This window comes from Eriocheir sinensis, chromosome 19 (genome assembly GCF_024679095.1).
Source record: "Eriocheir sinensis breed Jianghai 21 chromosome 19, ASM2467909v1, whole genome shotgun sequence".
Taxonomy (NCBI): domain Eukaryota; kingdom Metazoa; phylum Arthropoda; class Malacostraca; order Decapoda; family Varunidae; genus Eriocheir; species Eriocheir sinensis.
Window position 1 is genome coordinate 9,036,689 of NC_066527.1, and position 25,983 is coordinate 9,062,671.

At 43.7% G+C, this 25,983-nt stretch overlaps 2 protein-coding genes across 13 annotated transcripts in view; both read left to right on the forward strand.

The window, feature by feature from the left end:
* Nucleotides 1-3,122, forward strand: part of LOC127000660 (uncharacterized) — a 4,538-nt gene extending 1,416 nt beyond the window's left edge. The window contains exon 2 of the mRNA XM_050864633.1: nucleotides 1-3,122. This exon is cut by the window's left edge and continues 126 nt beyond it. Within this exon, the coding sequence (XP_050720590.1) occupies nucleotides 727-2,214 (1,488 nt within the window). The 5' untranslated portion in view covers nucleotides 1-726 and the 3' untranslated portion in view covers nucleotides 2,215-3,122.
* The window catches only part of LOC127000662 (uncharacterized), a 146,036-nt gene that overhangs the window by 116,853 nt on the left and 3,200 nt on the right, over nucleotides 1-25,983 (forward strand). For 10 of the 12 annotated variants that reach the window (XM_050864643.1, XM_050864641.1, XM_050864639.1 and 7 more), the window contains 4 exons: nucleotides 9,604-9,738; nucleotides 15,009-15,114; nucleotides 15,362-15,541; nucleotides 15,874-17,087. In XM_050864643.1, coding sequence (XP_050720600.1) covers nucleotides 9,604-9,738; nucleotides 15,009-15,114; nucleotides 15,362-15,541; nucleotides 15,874-16,170 — 718 coding nt within the window. In that variant the 3' untranslated portion in view covers nucleotides 16,171-17,087. Of the gene's footprint in view, nucleotides 1-9,603; nucleotides 9,739-15,008; nucleotides 15,115-15,361; nucleotides 15,542-15,873; nucleotides 17,088-25,983 lie in introns of those variants that run through there. The other 2 variants (XR_007754375.1, XM_050864644.1) reach the window with 2 other exon arrangements.

Below are 25,983 nucleotides of genomic sequence, written 5' to 3' on the forward strand. Positions count from 1 at the left end.
TTCTACGTGGGTATCAGAGTGTTTCGAGTGTGTTGCTGTGTTTCTGGTGTTTTTGCGAGTGACTTGGGGGTGTTGAATTGTGCTTATGCTTAAGTTTCTGACTGTTTCTCGTTTGTTTCGAGTGTGTTGTTTGATCCCGAGTGTTTTCACGCGTGATTTGGGTGTGTCGGGTTGCGTGAGTTTCTCGTGTGTTTCTCGAGTGTTTTTTGCGTTGTGCTTGCCGACACCTCACCCTTTGAATGCCTCTGAGGATTAAATCTGCTCCTCCTCACTACACTCTCTTTAAACCCCCTAGAGGATTAACCCTTCCTACCCCCCTTTCCCTCACCTCACCTAAGCCCCCCCACCCTCGCTCACCTCACCTCTCTGCTTCTCCTCACTACAAATCCCCTAGAGGATTAGCCCTTCCTACCCCTCCCTCTCCTCCACATATTTCTAAGCCCCCCACCCCACCCCCCCTCGCTCACCTCACCTCTTTCCTGACCCTCCTTGATCTCACACACATCACCTCAGCTCTTTCCTAACCCTCCTTGATCTCACACACTTCACTCACCCCCTCTCTTTCCCCCTCTTCACTCACCTCACATCTCTTCCTACTCCTCCTGTCTCTCACTTTACCTCCTTTCCTAAACCCCCTCTCACTCACCTCATCTCCTTTCCTAATCCCCTTCACTCTGTGTTTTTATATCTTTCATTTCAGGCAATCATTAATCACTTTCAGCTAAGATGGCGCCTAAGAAGTGCAATACTTGTAACGGTACCTTCTCAGCTCACTTTTTTACAGGGCATTCTGTTGTCTATCGACTGTGTCTCTCCAGGCAGCATCTCGAGACAAGACTGCAGGAGCAAGAAGAGAAGATGGAAGCAGGTCAGAATAAAATAATAGAGCTTTCTCGCACTGTTGCCTCCTTGCAGGAATTCATCCAGGCTAACGTTGCCGTGGTGCCAAACCCTTCTCCCACCGCCCCCTTGCCTTCAGCGGTACCGTCGACACCAGCGGACAACACCACGCAGCTGGAGGGTGGTAGTGGCACCGCCCATGATGGCTTCACCGTCGTGAATGGAGGACCCAAACCAGCCAGACAAGCGATTTATCCTGTTCATTGCTTCAACAGGTTTGCCATTCTGGAGGAGGAGGACGAGCAGGAGAGCACCTTCCTGGTGGGTGACTCCGTGATTCGCCAGCAGGTCGTTGAGTTCTGCGGCAGAGTTCCTCGTCGAAGACGGAACTATTGCTATCCTGGTGCTGGGATCGACGATATAACTGCTCCTCTTGAGGAGATCTCCCCCCAGGCTACTAATGATTCGCTGTTTGTTATTCACACAGGTACGAACGACATCACCACGACCCGGTCTGAGGAACTCCTGGACAAGTACCGTAGGCTCATCCAGCAGTATAAGTCTAAATCCCCTAACATTTTGATTTTAGGAGTTCTACCACGGACGTGGGCGGAGAGCAACTTCTTCAGTAAGGCCTTCAGCCTAAACAACCGCTTACAGACTCTTTGTAGGGAGCTTGACGTGGAGTTCTTCAACGCATGGGACAATTTCTACGGACAGGGACAGGGACAGGGACAGAATATACCTGTCTCCCATCGGGGCAGCCAGATTCGGAAGGCTCCTCAACGACGCAGTACGTTACACCCGATCAAAAAACGACCCTCAGCCACGTCCCTCCACCCCGCCCGTGTAAATAGACACCATGCATCGCAACAAACCCGTAACCGTGATCCCCCAAGTACCACCACCTCTATTATCAAGCCTCTAGATAACTTAAAAATCCTTAGTTTCAATGCGCGTAGCCTAAGAAACAAATTTGATGAACTGAGATGTCTTGCTCTAACAGAAAATTTTGACATAATTGCAATAACCGAAACAATTATCGACACCACAAATATTGATTTAAGTTCCGAATACAACTTAGATGGCTACAGACTCTTCAACAAAGATCGTGTAAACCGTAGAGGCGGTGGCGTCGCCCTTTTTGTCAAAAGCTATTTGCAACTCACTGACAAAACACCAAGAGACAGTAACGTTGAACATTTGTGCGTGCAAATAAACATTGCAAAAGTCAATTTAAATATATCTGTCACCTACAGGCCTCCCGGGCAATCACTCGATGACGATCTTGAAATGTACAGCGTTTTAAGGCAGTCACTTAATAACAACGACTCACTGATATTAGGAGACTTTAACCTCCCCCATATCGACTGAGATGTCTTGCTCTGACGGACAACTTTGACGTAATTGCTATAACCGAAACATTTATCGACACCACTAATATTAATTTAAGTTCCGAATACAACATAGATGGCTACAGATTCTTCAACAATGATCGTGTAAACCGTAGAGGGGGTGGTGTCGCCCTTTTTGTCAAAAGCTACTTGCAACCCACTGACAAAACACCAAGAAACAGTAACGTTGAACATTTGTGCGTGCGAGTAAACATTGCAAAAGTCAATTTAAATATATCTGTCACTTACAGGCCTCCGGGGCAATCACTCGATGCCGATCTTGAAATGTACAGCGTCTTAAGGCAGTCACTTAATAACAGCGACTCACTGATACTAGGAGACTTTAACCTCCCCCATATCGACTGGGCGACACTGTCGGGTACAGAAGGTGAGTCCCATAGAATGATCGAATTTCTAGAGGAAAATTATCTAAGCCAAATGGTTTCTGAACCAACTCGACAAAATAACATACTTGACCTTGTTATAGCGACCCAAGATAACCTAGTCAGTAATGTCACGGTAGGAGAACACCTCGGTTCCTGCGATCATAAACTAGTGCGCGTTGACATTAGAGCTCAAACATCGGTGACTGAAAATAAAGTAAAGGTGCCCAATTTCAAAAGAGCCAACTTCGTAGAAATCCGACAAAAACTAATAGATATGCAACTATCAGATGACGGCAATGTAGAGGACGCCTGGCTAAACTTTAAAAATCACTTACTCACTCAGCAGGACACATTTGTCCCCTTGTGCGAGAAGCGAATTAACACTAATAAATGTCCACCTTGGTTTAATAGCGAAATTAAACACTCAGTCAAGGAGAGAAAATTGTCTTACAGGTTAAAGAAAGACCAAAGCACGCCCGAAAACATTAGACTTTACAATGATGCAAGGCAACGAGTAAAAGATTAGTGCATCTGTCAAAGATTTGATATGAAGAAAATATTGCAGCCAACTTTAAAAATAATCCGAAATCCTTCTTCAGTTACATAAACAACAGAAAGGCGATCAGAAGTGGAATTGGACCTTTAATAAACAGCGACGGTGCACTAGTGACTGACAGCCAACACGTTGCAAACCTATTAAATAATTACTTTTCCTCGGTGTTTAATAATAACAGTCCTCCCACCACCACCACCAACACCAGTACTAATGTAAATCCCGAGCATGCATTGTCTAACTTTGAAATAAAAACCGATGAAGTCCTTAAAGCCCTCAAATCACTTAAAACAAATAAAAGTCCTGGACCTGATAAAGTATATCCAACTCTGCTGAAAGAAACAAAAAGCGAAATACTCTCCTCCCTCACAACCGTATTCAATATGTCCTTGCGACAAGGCATCGTCCCTTCAGATTGTAAATAGGCTAACGTGACACCGATTTATAAGAAAGGAGACAAAAAAGTACCAGGTAATTACAGGCCCATTAGTCTAACTTCGGTTGTAGGTAAGCTACTTGAGGGCATAATTAGAGACAAAATTGTGAGTTACCTTGAAAGCCACTCATTAATTGGGGACTCACAACATGGCTTCCGAAACAAAAGATCCTGCCTATCAAATCTATTAACCTTTTATAACGACCTCTTCACTGTTTATGACGTAACCAAATCACTGGACGTAGTCTATCTTGATTTCCAGAAAGCGTTTGATAAAGTCCCGCATCATAAATTACTTTACAAATTAAAGCAAATAGGTATTGACGGTCAAGTAAACCAATGGATCGCGAATTGGTTGAGCAACAGACAACAAAGAGTAGTGATTGACGGATTTAACTCAGTGGGCGCCGGTCACTAGTGGCGTCCCTCAGGGCTCGGTTCTTGGCCCAGTGCTCTTCATTATTTACATCAACGACGGACGGACTCAATAACCGCATTAGTAAATTTGCAGACGACACAAAGATTGGTAACTCGGTTCTCACTGACGAAGACAGGCAAAGCCTCCAAGAGGATTTGCAGAAAATTTCAGCTTGGTCGGATAGATGGGAGATGCCCTTTAACGTAGACAAGTGCCAGGTCCTTCAAGTTGGAACGAGGAATAAGAAGTTCGATTACGAAATGCGCGGCGTTAAACTCAAAAGCGTTCAATGCGTCAAGGACTTGGGGGTCAAAATCGCGTCAAACCTCAAATTCTCACAGCAATGCATCGATGCAGCAAATAAAGCGAACAGAATGTTGGGCTTCATTAAAAGAAACTTTTTATATAAGAATAAAGATGTAATACTCCCGCTTTGCAACAGTTTAGTCAGACCCCACTTGGAATATGCGGTACAGTTTTGGTCTCCCCACCATGCAAAGGATATTGCTAAATTAGCAGGTGTTCAGCGTCGGGCAACGAAAATTATCCCTTCCTTGCGCAACAAATCCTACGAAGAAAGGCTTTTCACCCTTAACATGTTCTCTCTTGAGAAACGTCGCCTCCGAGGAAAACTGATCGAATGTTTTAAAATACTTAATGGTTTCACGAATGTAGACAGATCAACATTGTTTATGATCGATGACACTTTGCGCACGAGGAACAATGGCGTAAAACTCAGATGTAGACAAGTAAATTCAGACTGCACCAAATTTTTCTTCACCAACGTTGTAGTGCGAGAATGGAATGAGCTTCCAACATCAGTGGTCCAGTGTAACACGATTGACTCCTTTAAAAATAAGCTCGACCGTCATTTCCTTCAACTTAATATCAACTAGAGTAGAAATGCAACGTTTTGGAGTCTTCTGATTAATGTAAAATCACTTAGGTTTAAGGACAGACCACCAAGTCTGGACCATGGGGTCTGTGTGGTCTGATTTTCTATGTAAATCTATGTAAATCTCTCTCTCTCTCTCTCTCTCTCTCTCTCTCTCTCTCTCTCTCTCTCTCTCTCTCTCTCTCTCTCTCTCTCTCTCTCTCTCTCTCTCTCTCTCTCTCTCTCACTCTCATTTCACCCATATTTTCTTTCCCCTCCATTCTGATCACTACTTATTGCTGTATCAAAATCTCCCTCCCTTCTATTCTGATTACTCTCTCTCTCTCTCTCTCTCTCTCTCTCTCTCTCTCTCTCTCTCTCTCTCTCTCTCTCTCTCTCTCTCTCTCTCTCTCTCTCTCTCTCTCTCTCTCTCTCTCTCTCTCTCTCTCTCTCTCTCTCTCTCTCTCTCGTCGAATTCTTTAACGCCTGGAACGATTTCTACGGCCAGAGTAGACTTTTCCAAAGGGACGGCATACACCTGTCCCCCATCGGGGCAGCCAGATTTGGAAGGCTCCTCAACAACGCCGTACGTAACGCCCGAACAACAAAAAACGACTCTCAGCCACGTCCTTCCATCCCGCCCGTGTAAATAGACACCTCACACCGCAACAGACTCGTAACATTGAACCCTCCAGTAACTCTATTACCAAGCTTCAAGATAACCTAAGAGTCCTTAGTTTCAATGCGCGTAGCCTAAGAAACAAATTTGATGAACTGCGATGTCTTGCTCTGACAGAAAACTTTGACGTAATTGCTATAACCGAAACATTTATCGACACCACTAATATTGATTTAAGTTCCGAATATAACATAGATGGCTACAGATTCTTCAACAATGATCGTGTAAACCGTAGAGGGGTGGTGTCGCCCTTTTGTCAAAAGCTACTTGCAACCTACTGACAAAACACCAAGAAACAGTAACGTTGAACATTTGTGCGTGCGAGTAAACATTGCAAAAGTCAATTTAAATATATCTGTCACTTACAGGCCTCCGGGCAATCACTTGATGGCGATCTTGAAATGTACAGCGTCTTAAGGCAGTCACTTAATAACAGCGACTCACTGATACTAGGAGACTTTAACCTCCCCATATCGACTGGGCGACACTGTCGGGTACAGAAGGTGAGTCCCATAGAATGATCGAATTTCTAGAGGAAAATTATCTAAGCCAAATGGTTTCTGAACCAACTCGACAAAATAACATACTTGACCTTGTTATAGCGACCCAAGATAACCTAGTCAGTAATGTCACGGTAGGAGAACACCTCGGTTCCTGCGATCATAAACTAGTGCGCGTTGACATTAGAGCTCAAACATCGGTGACTGAAAATAAAGTTAAGGTGCCCAATTTCAAAAGAGCCAACTTCGTAGAAATCCGACGAAAACTAATAGATATGCAACTATCAGATGACGGCAATGCAGAGGACGCCTGGCTAAACTTTAAAATCACTTACTCACTCAGCAGGACACATTTGTCCCCTTGTGCGAGAAGCGAATTAACACTAATAAAGTCCACCTTGGTTTAATAGCGAAATTAAACACTCAGTCAAGGAGAGAAAATTGTCTTACAGGTTAAAGAAAGACCAAAGCACGCCCGACAACATTAGACTTTACAATGATGCACGGCGACGAGTAAAAAGATTAGTGCATCAGGCAAAGCGTAGATATGAAGAAAATATTGCAGCCAACTGTAAAAATAATCCGAAATCCTTCTTCAGTTACATAAACAACAGAAAGGCGATCAGAAGTGGAATTGGACCTTTAATAAACAGCGACGGTGCACTAGTGACTGACAGCCAACACGTTGCAAACCTATTAAATAATTACTTTTCCTCGGTGTTTAATAATAACAGTCCTTCCACCACCACCACCAACACCAGTACTAATGTAAATCCCGAGCATGCATTGTCTAACTTTGAAATAAAACCCGATGAAGTCCTTAAAGCCCTCAAATCACTTAAAACAAATAAAAGTCCTGGACCTGATAAAGTATATCCAACTCTGCTGAAAGAAACAAAGAGCGAAATACTCTCCTCCCTCACAACCGTATTCAATATGTCCTTGCGACAAGGCATTGTCCCTTCAGATTGGAAAAAGGCTAACGTGACACCGATTTTTAAGAAAGGAGACAAAAAGTACCAGGTAATTACAGGCCCATTAGTCTAACTTCGGTTGTAGGTAAGCTACTTGAGGGCATAATTAGAGACAAAATTGTGAGTTACCTTGAAAGCCACTCATTAATTGGGGACTCACAACATGGCTTCCGAAACAAAAGATCCTGCCTATCAAATCTATTAACCTTTTATAACGACCTCTTCACTGTTTATGACGTAACCAAATCACTGGACGTAGTCTATCTTGATTTCCAGAAAGCGTTTGATAAAGTCCCGCATCATAAATTACTTTACAAATTAAAACAAATAGGTATTGACGGTCAGGTAAACCAATGGATCGCGAATTGGTTGAGCAACAGACAACAAAGAGTAGTGATTGACGGATTTAACTCAGAGTGGGCGCCTGTCACTAGTGGCGTCCCTCAGGGCTCGGTTCTTGGCCCAGTGCTCTTCATTATTTACATCAACGACGTGGATGTTGGACTCAATAACCGCATTAGTAAATTTGCAGACGACACAAAGATTGGTAACTCGGTTCTCACTGACGAAGACAGGCAAAGCCTCCAAGAGGATTTGCACAAAATTTCAGCTTGGTCGGATAGATGGGAGATGCCCTTTAACGTAGACAAGTGCCAGGTCCTTCAAGTTGGAACGAGGAATAAGAAGTTCGATTACGAAATGCGCGGCGTTAAACTCAAAAGCGTTCAATGCGTCAAGGACTTGGGGGTCAAAATCGCGTCAAACCTCAAATTCTCACAGCAATGCATCGATGCAGCAAATAAAGCGCACAGAATGTTGGGCTTTATTAAGAAACTTTTTATTTAAGAATAAAGATGTAATACTCCCGCTCTACAACAGTTTAGTCAGACCCCACTTGGAATATGCGGTACAGTTTTGGTCTCCTCACCATGCAAAGGATATTGCTAAATTAGAAGGTGTTCAGCGTCGGGCAACGAAAATTATCCCTTCCTTGCGCAACAAATCCTACGAAGAAAGGCTTTCTACCCTTAACATGTTCTCTCTTGAGAAACGTCGCCTCCGAGGAAAACTGATCGAATGTTTTAAAATACTTAATGGTTTCACGAATGTAGACAGATCAACATTGTTTATGATCGATGACACTTTGCGCACGAGGAACAATGGCGTAAAACTCAGATGTAGACAAGTAAATTCAGACTGCACCAAATTTTTCTTCACCAACGTTGTAGTGCGAGAATGGAATAAGCTCCCATCATCAGTGGTCCAGTGTAACACGATTGACTCCTTCAAAAATAAGCTCGACCGTCACTTCCTTCAACTTAATATCAACTAGAGTAGAAATGCAACGTTTTGGAGTCTTCTGATTAATGTAAAATCACTTAGGTTTAAGGACAGACCACCAAGTCTGGACCATGGGGTCTGTGTGGTCTGATTTTCTATGTAAATCTATGTAAATCTCTCTCTCTCTCTCTCTCTCTCTCTCTCTCTCTCTCTCTCTCTCTCTCTCTCTCTCTCTCTCTCTCTCTCTCTCTCTCTCTCTCTCTCTCTCTCTCTCTCTCTCTCTCTCTCTCTCTCTCTCTCTCTCTCTCTTCATATTTCACCACCATTCCCTTCCCTTCTCCTCTAATCTCTTCTCCCTTTATTCCCTATCTGAAACATCACTACCATTTCTTTTCGGACAACTACTAACTTTTGCATTGAAATTTCCACCCCATATATATTGATTGCCACCTACTTCTGCATTGAAATGTCCACCCCTTATATAATGATTGCTACCTACTTCTGCATTGAATTTACCACCCCTTATATATTGATTGCTACCTACTTCTGCATTGAAATTACCACCCCTTGTATATTGATTGCTACCTACTTCTGCATTGAAACTACCACCCCTTATATATTGATTGCTACCTACTTCTGCATTGAAACTACCACCCCTTATATATTGATTGCTACCTACTTCTGCACTGAGATTTCCATCTCTTTAAATTAATCTCTCTCTCTCTCTCTCTCTCTCTCTCTCTCTCTCTCTCTCTCTCTCTCTCTCTCTCTCTCTCTCTCTCTCTCTCTCTCTCTCTCTCTCTCTCTCTCTCTCTCTCTCTCTCTCTCTCTCTCTCTCTCTCTCTCTCTCTCTCTCTCTCTCTCTCTCTCTCTCTCTCTCTCTCTCTCTCTCTCTCTCTCTCTCTCTCTCTCTCTCTCTCTCTCTCTCTCTCTCTCTCTCTCTCTCTCTCTCTCTCTCTCTCTCTCTCTCTCTCTCTCTCTCTCTCTCTCTCTCTCTCTCTCTCTCTCTCTCTCTCTCTCTCTCTCTCTCTCTCTCTCTCTCTCTCTCTCTCTCTCTCTCTCTCTCTCTCTCTCTCTCTCTCTCTCTCTCTCTCTCTCTCTCTCTCTCTCTCTCTCTCTCTCTCTCTCTCTCTCTCTCTCTCTCTCTCTCTCTCTCTCTCTCTCTCTCTCTCTCTCTCTCTCTCTCTCTCTCTCTCTCTCTCTCTCTCTCTCTCTCTCTCTCTCTCTCTCTCTCTCTCTCTCTCTCTCTCTCTCTCTCTCTCTCTCAGCCAGCAGCAGCATCACGTCCTCGCATCTCTCTCCTGGACACTATTTCGTTTCACTCCTGCCGTCCATCCTGACCGATACTGTGTCAACTTCATCCCCGTGCTGGCCCCGCCCCGCCCAGAAGCCCCACCTCCAATGTACGGCAGACAAATATAGAAAGACAGAATACAGAATACAGACAGACAGAATTTATGGTCTCCCCCCGCCTGGGGGGGGACCATAAATTCCCCAGGGAGGACTCCCTTTCTGGCTTCCGACTTCAGAGGTGTCCTGATAACTCCTCGAACCTCCTCCTTATCAATTTCTGCAACATTCGTGGTCTTCGTTCTAATTTTCATTCTGTGGAACACCATCTCTCCTCCTCTAAACCTCACCTTCTCTTTCTAACCGAAACACAGGTTTCTGAGGCTACTGACAGCAACCTCTACTCTGTTCCTTCCTACTATCTCTATCCTTAATTTCAATCCAAAGCTGGATGTTGCGCCTACGTGCGGAACGACATTACTTGCTCTCGTGCCCACGACCTTGACTCTTCAGAACTTTCTACCATATGGCTAAGACTTCATTGTCATTCTATTACTAAATACATCTGTGCAGTTTATCTCTCACCTAACTCTACTAACTATGTAAATTCTTTGACTATTTGAAGTCTAAAGTGGAGCACATCTTGACTCACTCTCCCTTCGCTGAAATCTCCTTCACCACCAGCTTTGGCTTTCATCCTCTTTCACTGACCAGCCTGGTGAACAAGCCTACAACTTTGCTCTCCTCAACGACCTAGAGCAGTTGGTTCAGCACCCTACTCGTATTCCCGACCGTCTTGGAGACAGGCCCAACATTCTAGACCTCTTCCTTACCTCTAATCCTTCTGCTTACTCTGTCAAACTGTTCTCTCCGTTGGGCTCCTCTGATCATAACCTTATTTCTGTATCCTGTCCTATCGCTCCTGTACATCCTCTGGACCCACCGAAGAGGAGATGCTTCTGGCATTTTGCTTCAGCTCGGTGGGACGACCTGAGGATGTACTTTTCCGATTTCCCGTGGAATGATTACTGCTTCCAGGAGAGAGACCCCTCTGTGTGTGCCCAGCGCATCACAGAGGTGATTGTCTCTGGAATGGAGGCATATATTCCACGTTCTTTCTCTATTCCTCATGCTAAAAAGAATTGGTTTAATCATGCTTGTTCTCGTGCTATTAAAGATAAAGAGGCAGCTCACAAAAGGTTCCAGAGCCTTCAAACACCCGCTAACTTTGACCTTTACACTTCAGCCCGGAATTGTGCCAAATCTATTCTCCGACTTACCAAAACTTCTTTTAATCAATAGAAAATGTCAACATCTTGCTTCTTCTAATTCTTCCCATGACTTCTGGCATCTAGCCAAAAATATCTCCTCCAATTTCACTTCTTCCTCTTTCCCTCCTCTCCTTAACCCCGACGGCAGCACTGCCGTCTCATCTGTCTCTAAGGCTGAACTCTTCGCTCAAACTTTCTGAAAGAACTCCACCCTGGACGATTCTGGGCATATTCCTCCTACTCATCCCCCCTCTGACTCCTTTATGCCTGTTATTAAAATTCTTCCAAATGATGTTTTCTATCCCCTCTCTGGCCTCAACTCTCAGAAGGCTTATGGACCTGATGGAGTGCCTCCTATTGTCTTTAAAAACTGTGCTTCCGTGCTGACACCCTGCCTGGTCAAACTCTTTCGTTTCTGCCTATCAACATCTACCTTTCCTTCCTGCTGGAAGTATGCCTTTGTACAGCCTGTACCTAAGAAGGGTGACCGTTCCAATCCCTCAAGCTACCGCCCTATAGCTTTACTTTCCTGTCGATCTAAAGCTTCCTTAACCGGAAGATTCAAAAGCACTTTTTCACTTCTAACCTTCTATCTGATCACCAGTATAGGTTTCGCAAGGGGGGTTCTACTGGTGATCTCCTTGCATTCCTAATTGACTCTTGGTCATCCTATCTTAGCCGTTTCGGTGAAACCTTTGCTATTGCGCTGGACATATCAAAAGCTTTTGATAGGGTCTGGCACAAATCTTTGCTTTCCAAACTACCCTCCTACGGTTTCTATCCTTCTCTCTGTACCTTTATCTCCAGTTTCCTTTCTGACCGTTCCATTTCTGCTGTGGTGGACGGTCACTGTTCTTCCCCTAAACCTGTTAACAGTGGTGTCCCACAGGGTTCTGTCCTATCTCCCACTCTCTTTCTGTTGTTCATTGATGATCTTCTTTCCAAAACGAACTGTCCTATCCATTCTTACGGCGATGACTCCACTCTGCATTACTCAACTTCTTTTAATAGAAGACCCACTCCACAGGAACTTAACGATTCAAGACTGGGTGCAACAGAACGCTTAGCCTCAGACCTTACTATTATTTTCGATTGGGGCAAGAGGAACCTGGTGTCCTTCAACGCCTCAAAAACACAGTTTCTCCACCTATCCACTCGATACAATCTTCCAAACAACTATCTCCTATTCTTCGACAACACTCAGCTATCACCTTCTTCAACAGTAAACATTCTCGGTCTATCCTTAACTCAAAATCTCAACTGGAAACTTCATATCTCATCTCTTACTAAATCAGCTTCCTCTAGGCTGGGCGTTCTGTACCGTCTCCGCCAGTTCTTCTCCCCCGCACAGTTGCTATCCATTTACAGGAGCCTTGTCCGCCCTCGTATGGAGTATGCATCTCATGTGTGTGGGGGGGTCCACTCACACAGCTCTCCTTGACAGAGTGGAGTCAAAGGCTCTTCGTCTCATCAACTCTCCTCCTCATACTGATAGTCTTCTACCTCTTAAATTCCGCCGCCATGTTGCCTCTCTTTCTATCTTCTATCGATATTTTCATGCTGACTGCTCTTTTGAACTTGCTAACTGCATGCCTCCCCCCCTCCCGCGGCCCCGCTGCACACGTCTTTCTACTCATGCTCATCCCTATACTGTCCAAACCCCTTATGCAAGAGTCAACCAGCATCTTCATTCTTTCATCCCTCACGCTGGTAAACTCTGGAACAATCTTCCTTCATCTGTATTTCCTCCTGCTTACGATTTGAACTCTTTCAAGAGGAGGGTATCAGGACACCTCTCCTCCCGAAATTGACCTCTCTTTTTGGACACTCCTTTGATCTCTATTCAGGAGCAGTGAGTAGCGGGCTTTTTTTTATATTTTTCTTTACGTCCTTGAACTGTTTCCTTAGCTGTAAAAAAAAAAAAAATAGATAGATAGATAGATAAATAAATCAATAGATGGGTAGACTGATTAATTGAAATAGGTAGGTAAATATGTATGTATGTGGATAGATAGGTGGATAGACTGATTGAAAGGTAGGTAGGTAGATAGGCAGGTAATTAGAAAGAGAGGTAGGTAGATATGTAGGTAAATGAATATACAGATTTATAGAGATAGATATACAGACAAGCAGGCTGATAGATAGATCAGTTAGTTGATCATTTAATCATTCTGTCAGTCAGTCAGTCAATTAGTCATTCAATCAATTAACCTATCGGTCAGTCAGTCATTTAGCTGATCAGTCGATGAATCAGTCAGCCAGTCAGTCAATCAGTGAGTCGGTCAGTGACACTCTATCAATCTAGCCATTGAATCCGTTAGAGAAAAGTTAGATATATAAATAAATAAACTAGACTGATTTATTATAGTAAGTCAATAAGTAAATTATTAAATAATATATGAAAAATGTATCAGTAAGTCAACCAGTCATTCAGTTAGTTCGCCAATCAGAAGTCAGTCAGTTAACCAGTCACTCAGTCAGTCAGTCAGTCAGTTAGTTAGTCAGTCAGTCTCAGTCATTTAGCCAGTCTGTCAGTCAGTCAGTCAATGAGTCAGTCAGTAAGAAGTCAGTCAGTTAACCAGTCAGTCAGTCAGTCAGTGAGTCTGTCAGTCTCAGTCAGTTAACCAGTCTGTCAGTCATTTAGTCAGTCTCAGTCACTCAGTCAATCAGTCAGTCAGTTAACCAGTCTGTCAGCCAATTAGTCTGTCAGTCTCAGTCAGTTAACCAGTCTGTTAGTCAATTATTCTGTCAGTCTCATTCAGTTAACCAGTCTGTCAGTCTCAGCCATTTAACCAGTCTGTCAGTCTCAGTCAGTTAACCAGTCAGTCAGTCAGTCAGTCAGTCAGTCAGTTAACCAGTCAGTCAGTCAGTTAGTCTGTCAGTCTCAGTCAGTTAACCAGTCTGTCAGTCAGTTAGTCAGTCTCAGTCAGTTAACCAGTCTGTCAGTCAGTTAGTCAGTCAGTCTCAGTCACTTAACCAGTCAGTCAGTCAGTCAGTCAGTTAACTAGTCTGTCAGTCAGTTAGTCAGTCAGTCTCAGTCAGTTAACCAGTCAGTCAGTCAGTCAGTTAACCAGTCAGTTAACCAGTCAGTCAGTCAGTCAGTTAACCAGTCAGTCAGTCAGTTAGTCTGTCAGTCTCAGTCAGTTAACTAGTCTGTCAGTCAGTCAGTCAGTCAGTTAACCAGTCAGTCAGTCTCAGTCAGTTAACCAGTCAGTCAGTCAGTCAGTCAGTTAACCAGTCAGTCAGTCAGTTAGTCAGTCAGTCTCAGTCAGTTAACCAGTCAGTCAGTCAGTCAGTTAACCAGTCAGTCAGTCAGAATTAGTCTGTCAGTCTCAGTCAGTTAACCAGTCTGTCACTCTCAGTCAGTTAACCAGTTAGTCAGTCAGTTAGTCAGTCTCAGTCAGTTAACCAGTCTGTCAGTCTGTCAGTCAGTCAGTTAACCAGTCAGTCAGTCTCAGTCAGTTAACCAGTCAGTCAGTCTCAGTCAGTTAACCAGTCAGTCAGTCAGTCAGTTAACCAGTCAGTCAGTCTCAGTCAATTAACCAGTCAGTCAGTCAGTCAGTTAACCAGTCAGTCAGTCTCAGTCAGTTAACCAGTCAGTCAGTTAGTCAGTCAGTCAGTTAACCAGTCAGTCAATTAACCAGTCAGTCAGTCAGTCAGTCAGTTAACCAGTCAGTTAACCAGTCAGTCAGTCTCAGTCAGTTAACCAGATGGCGCCACTATAAACACTCGCCTGCGCCAGAACGGGCTGGGCCGACCATCAGGCCCCACCTGGGAGAACCCTTGGGCCGACCATCAGGCCCCACCAGGAAGATGCCTACCGGCGCAACAGGCAACGAAAAAAAAAAACCAGTCAGTCAGTCTCAGTCAGTTAACCAGTCAGTCAGTTAGTCAGTCAGTCAGTTAACCAATTAGAAGTCAGTCAATTTACCAATCAGTCAGTCAGTCAATCAGTCAGTCAATTTCAGTCTTTTAACCAGTCAGTCAGTTTGTCTTTTAACCAGTCAGTCAGTCAGTCAGTCAGTTTCAGTCTTTTAACCGGTCAGTCAGTCAGTCAGTCAGTCAGTTTCATTCTTTTAACCAGTCAGTCACTTATCCCGTCTCCCCCACAGGCCGGCCCCGTCCGTGGTGGGGGGCGGGGCCGGGGGCGGTGTGGGCGCCGCGCATCACGTGGCCACGCCCCGGCCCTGCTGGTGTGACAGGGAGGCCCGGAGACATGTGAGTCATACCTCTTGTTGTTGTTGCTGCTATTATTGTTGCTGTTTTTTGTTCTTATTTTTGTTGTTATTCTTCTTACTCTTAATCTTGTTCTGCTCTTTCTCCTTTTTCCTCTATTACTTCTTGTTCTTGTTCTTTTTTTTCTTCATCTTACTCTACAATTTCATCTATCTTTCTATCTATCTGTCAGTCCCCCCCTTTCCCCCCATTCCTCACCTTCCCACCCCTTCTTCCCACCCTCCCCCAGGTTACCGCGCCCCCTGAGTGGGTTGTGGAGATACACCTTCGCCCCTGGGACCTCAGCTCACAGGAGAGGTTTCCCCTGCCCCCCCAGGAACCCCCCAAGCCTCCTCTGCCTCCCCTTCCTCCCCTACACTTGACAGAGGCGAATGTGTGTTACTATCGACATGGGGCACGGCAAATTACAGTAAGTAGTAGTAGTAATAGTAGGTAGTAGTAGTAGTAGTAACAGTAGGTAGTAGTAGTAGTACAGTAGTAGTAGTAGTAGTAGTATAGTGGTGGTGGTAGCCTAGTTGTCATAGTTAATGTTTCAGTAGTAGTAGTAGTAGTAGTAGGTCAACATAGCATTACCATTACATTCTAAATAATTTTCTACGTATAAAATTCTCACAATATTTCCATTACAACATTCACAAGTTTGAAAACTCCAAGTAAGTGATGACATTACGAATCTCTCTCTCCTTGTGTCTATCTATCTATCAATCAATCTCTCTTACACACAAACCCTTCCCTGCACAGCTATCCCTGGACGACATAAGGAGACTGCTGGCTCACCGCACACACCGCTACTACACCCGAAGACTGGCAGCACTGAGAACCTACCTCGGGGAGCTCCAGGGTAAGGTTAGGGAGCACGGACTGGAAGGGGAACTGGAGGGTAGAAAGAGACGTGGGTGTGGAGGAGAGAGCAGGAGGGAGGGTGTAGAGGATATGAGAGAAGGAGGAGAGATGGAGGAAAGTTTATGTGTGGAGAAGAAAGATATAGGATGTAGGGAAGAGAGAATGGGTGCAATAGGAAGAAAAGGCAAGAGGTAGTTGATTCTGCGACATGTTGCGATGAAGATAGAGGTGAAGGGAAGAAAAAAAGGAGATGCAGGGAACTCACTATAGCTAACCTCAAAATGTATATCAAATTTCGGACTCATTAACTCCTCCGGTGCTGCTTAACCCGGAAACAACGACGGGACAAATTTGTGGCTTTACCTTGTACCAGCGACGGGCCAAATTATTGCTATGATATAAACCCCCCAAAATAGATGATGCATAAACTGATCACAAATGCGTTGATATATTTTATGAAATGGATTGCGTGAGGCCTTTAAGAAACATGATCCCCACAGCTACCGGGTTAACCATTTATTGAACACAGAATCGAAAAATGAGGAAGGAAACAGTCTTAAGCATGAGCATTCTGACACAGGGTATAGTGAGATAAACATCCAGATTATTAAAAACCCTCTTTTTACATTAACGATCTTTGTGTAGTAAAAAATATTATTAAAACTAAGGGATTATTCATAGAGCGTGTGATGGGGTTGAGGGGCAGGAAATAGAACTGACTCAGGTGCTTGTTTAAAACTCTTGTCAGGTGTGTCATATCAATCTGTCATGCTGTAAGGGTGGTCATTTTTTTATAACCAGTACATAAGTGAGATTAAGTAATAATACCATTGTCATGTCATCATCGTTGTAGTAGTAGTAGTAGTAGTAGTAGTAGAAGTAGTTGAATAAGAAATGCAGAACAAAATGCAATAGCTGTAGTATTTAAAAAATGGTGTTTAGGATTAAAGAAGTAATCAGCTAGAATTTGTGAAACCTGTATGTTGTCATTGCACACAAGTAGAACTCTAAAGTAATACTAGTCATTATACCAGGGAATGATGTGACAAATACGTAGTTATGATAATGTATGTACACGTGTGGAAAGCAGCTATAAAGATTATTGTTCTTATTGTGCATTCATTTTATATCCTCACTGGTTCCTATAATAATTGCTTAAGTTCTGCACACTTAGTTTGTTTCTTCCACATCCTTCACAGCCTCACATCCCAGTCGGCAGAAACACAGCCTGTACACCTTGACTCTTTAGCTACCCTTTCCTTGCCTTCCCCACACACAGGTACACACACTTAGGGCAGAAACACAGCCTGTACACCTTGACTCTTTAGCTACCCTTTCCTTGCCTTCCCCACACACAGGTACACACACTTAGGGCAGACACACAGCCTGTACACCTTGACTCTTTAGCTAACCCTTTCCTTGCCTTCCCCACACACAGGTACACACACTTAGGGCAGAAACACAGCCTGTACACCTTGACTCTTTAGCTACCCTTTCCTTGCCTTCCCCACACACAGGTACACACACTTAGGGCAGAAACACAGCCTGTACACCTTGACTCTTTAGCTACCCTTTCCTTGCCTTCCCCACACACAGGTACACACACTTAGGGCAGAAACACAGCCTGTACACCTTGACTCTTAGCTACCCTTTCCTTGCCTTCCCACACACAGGTACACACACTTAGGGAATAAACACAGCCTGTACACCTTGACTCTTTAGCTACCCTTTCCTTGCCTTCCCCACACACAGGTACACACACTTAGGGCAGAAACACAGCCTGTACACCTTGACTCTTTAGCTACCCTTTCCTTGCCTTCCCCACACACAGGTACACACACTTAGGGCAGAAACACAGGCTGTACACCCTGACTCTTTAGCTACCCTTTCCTTGCCTTCCCCACACACAGGTACACACACTCAGGGCAGAAACACAGCCTGTACACCTTGACTCTTTAGCTAACCCTTTCCTTGCCTTCCCCACACACAGGTACACACACTTAGGGCAGACACACAGCCTGTACACCCTGACTCTTTAGCTACCCTTTCCTTGCCTTCCCCACACACAGGTACACACACTTAGGGCAGAAACACAGCCTGTACACCTTGACTCTTTAGCTACCCTTTCCTTGCCTTCCCCACACACAGGTACACACACTTAGGGCAGACACACAGCCTGTACACCTTGACTCTTTAGCTACCCTTTCCTTGCCTTCCCCACACACAGGTAGACACACTCAGGGCAGAAACACAGGCTGTACACCTTGACTCTTTAGCTACCCTTTCCTTGCCTTCCCCACACACAGGTACACACACTTAGGGCAGACACACAGCCTGTACACCTTGACTCCTTAGCTACCCTTTCGTTGCCTTCCCCACACACAGGTACACACACTTAGGGCAGAAACACAGCCTGTACATCTTGACTCTTTAGCTAACCCTTTCCTTGCCTTCCCCACACACAGGTACACACACTTAGGGCAGAAACACAGCCTGTACACCTTGACTCTTTAGCTAACCCTTTCGTTGCCTTCCCCACACACAGGTACACACACTTAGGGCAGAAACACAGCCTGTACACCTTGACTCTTTAGCTAACCCTTTCCTTGCCTTCCCCACACACAGGTACACACACTTAGGGCAGAAACACAGCCTGTACACCTTGACTCTATAGCAAACACTTTCCTTGCCTTCACCACACACAGGTACACACACTTAGGGCAGAAACACAGCCTGTACACCTTGACTCTTTAGCTAACCCTTTCCTTGCCTTCCCCACACACAGGTACACACACTCAGGGCAGAAACACAGCCTGTACACCTTGACTCTTTAGCTAACCCTTTCCTTGCCTTCCCCACACACAGGTACACACACTTAGGGCAGAAACACAGCCTGTACACCTTGATGTAATGGCCCGAAATGTACTACAATTGTAATATGGTATTTTTCCCCATGTAAATAGAGTTAACCTGGGATGTTTGCGCAACCAGTTATATATGTATGTGGATTTCTCATGAGAGAGAGAGAGAGAGAGAGAGAGAGAGAGAGAGAGAGAGAGAGAGAAAGGAAAGAAGGAAGTACACAAGAGAAGGAGAAAAAAATGAGAGTTTGAGAGAGAAGGGAGAGAGAGAGAGAGAGAGAGCGAGAGGGAAGAGATGGGGGTTGAAACAAAGAGGCCTGTTGTGCTCTCATATCTCCCCTACAATCTGTAGTGTCAACAAAATTCAGAGGTGTCAGAGGTCAAAACAGGGTATCGTTGCCAAAAGTGGTCAATCTGCCTTCTTTTAATTATTGCGGGAGAACGGTAAATATTTATAATGGAAATAAAATACCAGTGACCTTAATTGGAGGCCTACCAAGGAAATCTCAGGTCTCAAGCAGGCCTACCCCGCGACCAGTTTGTCACTTCGTGACGTCACACCAAGGCATTTTGGGGCCGAGACTAACGCCCCTTCCTCGCAGTAGGTTGTGGGAGCGAGCTCATTCTCACGAGCGACATCGCCCCTTTCAGGTGCGCCAAAGGCAAGCCTGACAGATGGGAAGCTGGGCGTCGCCCAGACCAAGGCCAACATGCAGCAGTAAACACTTTTGAAGCTGCGTTGTGGGGGATTGCCTGTGGCAGGGTGTGTGAAGAGAGGAAGGAAGGAGAAGGCCAAAAGGGTGGTATGTGTGTCGTTCTCAGGGGTAACAATGGATAAGCGCAAACACTCACTAGTTTTAGTTGGGACTTAATTAAGGTGTGGAATGGTGGAGTCTGTGTTTCCCCGTGTGGGTGGAAACAGTTATTATGTTGGTGCTACTTATTGCCATGTGTGCATGTTAGTTTAAGGTGTTAATGTTAACCTGTGTTCATGGTATTTACAAATGTAATTAGTGATGTAAGATACGTAAGCTAACCTCTAATAAGTGGACCCTGTCCTATGACCCTTAGTTCACCATCACAATCTCTAAACAATAATTACCTCAAGTAACTTTCTTAAAGTCGTGTTACCTATATTACTTGGGCAGGTGATGATCCTGTGTGCAGTAAAGATGCCTCATAAGACTGGGTGAATAAACTACTAATTTTACTCTGTGGTTTAAATGATCAACAATTAATTCTACTTTGAGGTATAATGTATAATAAACCTACATAACTAATTAAAAGAGTGCCCATGTACGTCAAGAAATTGACTCTAGCTAACCCTTTCCTTTCCTTCCACACACACAGGTACACACACGCAGGGCAGAAACACAGCCTGTACACCTTGACTCTTTAGCTACCCTTTCCTTGCCCTCCCCAACACCAGGTACACACTCAGGGCAGAAACACAGCCTGTACACCTTGACTCTTTAGCTACCCTTTCCTTGCCTTCCCCACACACACACACACTCAGGGCAGAAACACAGCCTGTACACCTTGACTCTTTAGCTAACCCTTTCCTTGCCTTCCCCACACACAGGTACACACACTCAGGGCAGAAACACAGCCTGTACACCTTGACTCTTTAGCTAACCCTTTCCTTGCCTTCCCCACACACAGGTACACACTCAGGGCAGAAACACAGCCTGTACACCCTGACTCTTTAGCTAACCCTTTCCTTGCCTTCCCCACACACAGGTACACACACTCAGGGCAGAAACACAGCCTGTACACCCTGACTCTTTAGCTAACCCTTTCCTTGCCTTCCCCACACACAGGTACACACACTTAGGGCAGAAACACAGCCTGTACACCCTGACTCTTTAGCTAACCCTTTCCTTGCCTTCCCCACACACAAGTACACACACTCAGGGCAGACACACAGCCTGTACACCCTGACTCTTTAGCTAACCCTTTCCTTGCCTTCCCTACACACAGGGATAAAGAGGAACTGAAATCAGTCAAAGACCTGCTCAAGAACCTAAATGATGAAGAAAGGCAGAGTATCGAGGAGGAAGTAGACGAGATTTATAGAATGGGTCCATTTATTGAAGGGAAAACAAGACCAGTTAAGTTAAAACTAAAATCACAAAAGGCAGCCTTAGACATATTATACAGAACAACTAAACTAAAAGAAACGGAAGGATGTAAGGATATATATATATATATATATATATATATATATATATATATATATATATATATATATATATATATATATATATATATATATATATATATAAAAAAAAAAGAAATGAAGAAGAAAGGAAGAAATGGAATGAATTACTGGGAGAGACAAAAGTAAAAAATAACGCAAGATCTGAGGAAGAAAAAGAAACATTTTTTTGGAGAATTTCGGGGGATCGAATAAAAAAATGGTTCATAAGGGAGAAGAGAAAGGGGAGCGAAAACTAGATAAGAAAGATACAGAGAGGGGAATAAGAATAATGTACACAAATGTAGATGGGTTGATCTCTAGTAAATTAGAGCTGCAAGATTATCTAAAAGAGAGGGATCTCATGATAGTTTGCCTAACTGAAACTAAACTAAAAGAAAACATCCAAATTGAGTTAGATGGAAGATATAATGTGTGGAGGAAGGATAGAATGGGCAAAGGCTTAGGAGGAGTGGTGATAATGATAAAGAAAGAGTTATTAGTAAAATCAATTGAATATGGAGAAGGAAAAGCAGAAATAGTGAGTGTAAGCTTGGAAAACAAGAATAGAGAAAGGATGACGATTGCAGTAACATATGTACCACCAAAAACTACATCATGGAGTAAAGAAGATTATGAAAACATGATTGATGACACCATACAGAGTTTGAGGAGATTACTTAAGGCAAACAAAGGAGTAATACTAGTTGGCGATTTCAATTGCAAAGAGGTTGACTGGGATAGGTTTGAGAGCAATGGTAGTGATGTGGCATGGGGGAATAGATTCTTAAATTTAATGATGGAAAATTTGATGATACAAAGGGTGAAGGAAAGCACTAGATATAGAAGAGACGACGAACCGGCAAGACTGGATTTGGTGTTGACAAGGGAAATTCACATGAAGGATGAATTGAGGTATGATTACCCCCTGGGAAAAAGTGATCACATGCTCATAGAGATGGAAATGGAGGAGGGAGGAAGGGAGCAAGATGAGACTTATAGAAGCGATAGATTAAACTATAGGAAAGCAGAGGAGGAAAACCTCAAGAAGTTTTTTGGTGAAATGGATTGGAAAGAGTTAATGAGTACAAGTGAAGTTCAAGGAAAGTATGATATTTTCATGAAGGCGTACAACACAGGTGTTATGAAGTTCGTACCAAAATACAGACCGAGGGAGAGGGCTAAAAAGGACTGGTGTAATGCAAGATGTGCAAAGGCAAAAGAAAAGAGAGACAAAGCGTGGTCAAGATTGAAAAGAAACAAAAATCAAAGAAACAAAGAAGACTTTAAGGCAGCAAGAAATGAGTACGTGAAAGTGAGAAAGGAAGAAGAGAAAAGATATGAAAAGGATATTGTGGAAAAGTGTAAAGAACAACCTAAACTATTTTATAGATTTATAAATGGAAAAATTAAATCAAGAGAAACAATTGAAAGACTGACTGAAGAGAATGTAGAGATAGAGGATCCCAAAGGCATGGCGGAAGTATTTAACAAAAAATTCCAGCCAGTGTTTACCAAAGAATCATAATTTAACCCGTGGGCTTCGGCTATGGGAAAGCCGAGAAGTGACCGAGAAACGACAAAATTACACTGCATTTTGAGACTAAGAAAACAACATGGAATGTACATCAGAGTACTAGTTTCATAACCATGAAGCCGTTAAAAATATTTACTTTTACTCAAACTCCATTCTTTTTAGGTGGTGTTTGTTTTAAAATAAACAGTCTCGTGATGGTTAGCATCAAGATGAGTCACTTGTTGTCTACTATAGAGAATTTGACAAGTGATTACTGTATGGATAGCAAATTCAGTAGTATGCCATGACCTTACAGCACCACCTATGACAAAAAAGCCCACCTCAATATCACTCACCCACCACAATGACCTAGGGCATTCATGGTGGGTTGCGCTATGCCACCACCGCCTATAATTAGCTAGAACTAGGGGTTTTATGGCGAGTCCTTTTTAGGGTCCACCGTACCACAGCCACGACTCGTGAAAGCCCTGAAAAGGGTCTGCTGACGTTCTCGGGTTAATGAACCACAAGAAAACAACTTAGATGTATATATGGAAGAGATCAAAATAGATAAAGAGGAGATAAAAAACTATTGGGGGAATTGGAAGAAGGGAAGGCCGTGGGACCGGAAGGAGTTTCAGGTTTTATACTTAAAGAATGCAGAAATGAGTTAGTCGGCCCAATATATGACATCATTAGGTGCTCAGTAAAAACTGGCACAGTGCCTAGGGAGTGGAAGAGGGCAGAAGTGGTACCTATATACAAAAGTGGAAAAAAGGAAGAACCCCTAAATTACAGACCGGTGTCTCTGACCAGCGTAGTATGTAAAATATGTGAGAAATTAATAAAAGAACAATGGATGAGATTTCTAGAACATAATCTAATCACAAACAATCAATATGGGTTTAGGAAAGGCCGCTCATGTGTGACAAACTTGCTGAGCTTTTACTCAAGAGTGACGGACAAATTACAGGAAAGAGACGGATGGGTGGATTGCATTTACCTAGACTTAATGAAGGCATTTGACAAAATTCCACATTCAAGACTGCTGTGGAAACTAGAAAATAAAGGAGGATTGAGAGGGAAAATGAAGTGCTGGATGGAAAGCTACTTAAGAGGAAGAGAGATGAGAACCGTGGTTAAGGACACTAGATCAAAATGGGGAACGGTGGAAAGTGGAGTGCCCCAGGGGTCGGTTTTAGCACCAGTACTCTTCCTAGTCTTTATTAATGATATGCCAGAGGGAATAAACAGCTACATGAGCCTGTTCGCAGATGATGCTAAACTGCAAAGACATATAAGAAACAGTGAAGACTGCAAGGAGCTGCAAGAAGACCTAAACAAGATTTGGAAATGGAGTCAGAAATGGGAGATGAAATTCAACGTGAAGAAATGTCATGTTATGGAAATGGGAAAAAGTGTAAAGACCAAAATGGACATATAAAATGGGAGATGGTGAAATATTAAAGAAAGTGAATGAAGAGAGAGACCTGGGAGTAATAATGCAACATTATATGCAACCAGAAAGTCATATAAATCGGATCTTCGGTGATACATATAACATGGTGAGAAACATAGGTATAGCATTCCACTACATGGACAAAGAAATGATGAAAAAATTAATAACTACTATGATCAGACCTAAACTAGAATATGCAGAAACATTGTGGTCTCCACATATGAAGAAACACATAAAAAAAACTAGAAAGAATACAGAGGATGGCAACGAAAATGGTTCCAGAACTGGAGGGACTGACATATGAAGAGAGACTAAAGGAAATGGACTTGCCAACACTAGAACAAAGAAGAGAAAGAGGAGACCTAATACAAATATATAGGCTATTGAGTAAAATGGAAGAAGTAGATAACGAGGAATTGCTACTAAGAGAAGAACCTTCCAGCAGCAATACTAGAGGACAGTAAAAAGTTGAGGAAGGGAAGATGCTCAAGAGACATAAAGAAATATAGAGGTTTGGAACAGACTAAGTGAAGAAATAGTATCAGCGAAGAGTGTGCAGAGCTTCAAGGACCACACGAGCGTAAGCCCAGGCCCTGTAAAATTACAACTAGGTAAATACTCAGGGCAGAAACACAGCCTGAACACCTTGACTCTAGCTAACCCTTTCCTTGCCTTCCCCACACACAGGTAGACACACTCAGGGCAGAAACACAGCCTGTACACCTAGACTCTTTAGCTAACCCTTTCCTTGCCTTCCCCACACACAGGTACACACACTTAGGGCAGAAACACAGCCTGTACACCTAGACTCTTTAGCTAACCCTTTCCTTGCCTTCCCCACACACAGGTACACACACTTAGGGCAGAAACACAGTCTGTACACCTTGACTCTTTAGCTAACCCTTTCCTTGCCTTCCCCACACACACACACTTAGGACAGAAACACAGTCTGTACACCTAGACTCTTTAGCTAACCCTTTCCTTGCCTTCCCCACACACAGGTACACACACTTAGGGCAGAAACACAGTCTGTACACCTTGACTCTTTAGCTAACCCTTTCCTTGCCTTCCCCACACACAGGTACACACACTCAGGGCAGAAACACAGTCTGTACACCTAGACTCTTTAGCTAACCCTTTCCTTGCCTTCCCCACACACAGGTACACACACTTAGGGCAGAAACACAGTCTGTACACCCTGACTCTTTAGCTAACCCTTTCCTTGCCTTCCCCACACACAGGTACACACACTCAGGGCAGAAACACAGCCTGTACACCTAGACTCTTTAGCTAACCCTTTCCTTGCCTTCCCCACACACAGGTACACACACGCAGGGCAGAAACACAGCCTGTACACCTTGACTCTTTAGCTAACCCTTTCCTTGCCTTCCCCACACACAGGTACACACACTTAGGGCAGAAACACAGTCTGTACACCTTGACTCTTTAGCTAACCCTTTCCTTGCCTTCCCCACACACAGGTACACACACTTAGGGCAGAAACACAGCCTGTACACCTTGACTCTTTAGCTAACCCTTTCCTTGCCTTCCCCACACACAGGTACACACACTTAGGGCAGAAACACAGTCTGTACACCCTGACTCTTTAGCTAACCCTTTCCTTGCCTTCCCCACACACAGGTACACACACTCAGGGCAGAAACACAGCCTGTACACCTTGACTCTTTAGCTAACCCTTTCCTTGCCTTCCTCACACATAGGTACACACACTCAGGGCAGAAACACAGTCTGTACACCTTGACTTTATTCCCACAACACTTACAGGTGAACCCAACAGTTTGTACAGACAGACACAGGCCTATATCAAACACTCACAGTAGTAGTAATAGTAATAATAATAATAATTTAAGTTGTAATATAAGACCAGTATGCAACAATAGCAATGTAGTGTTAAAATAATAATAATGATAAGACATTTCCGCACTAACTATGTCTAGTATACTACATCACGTTC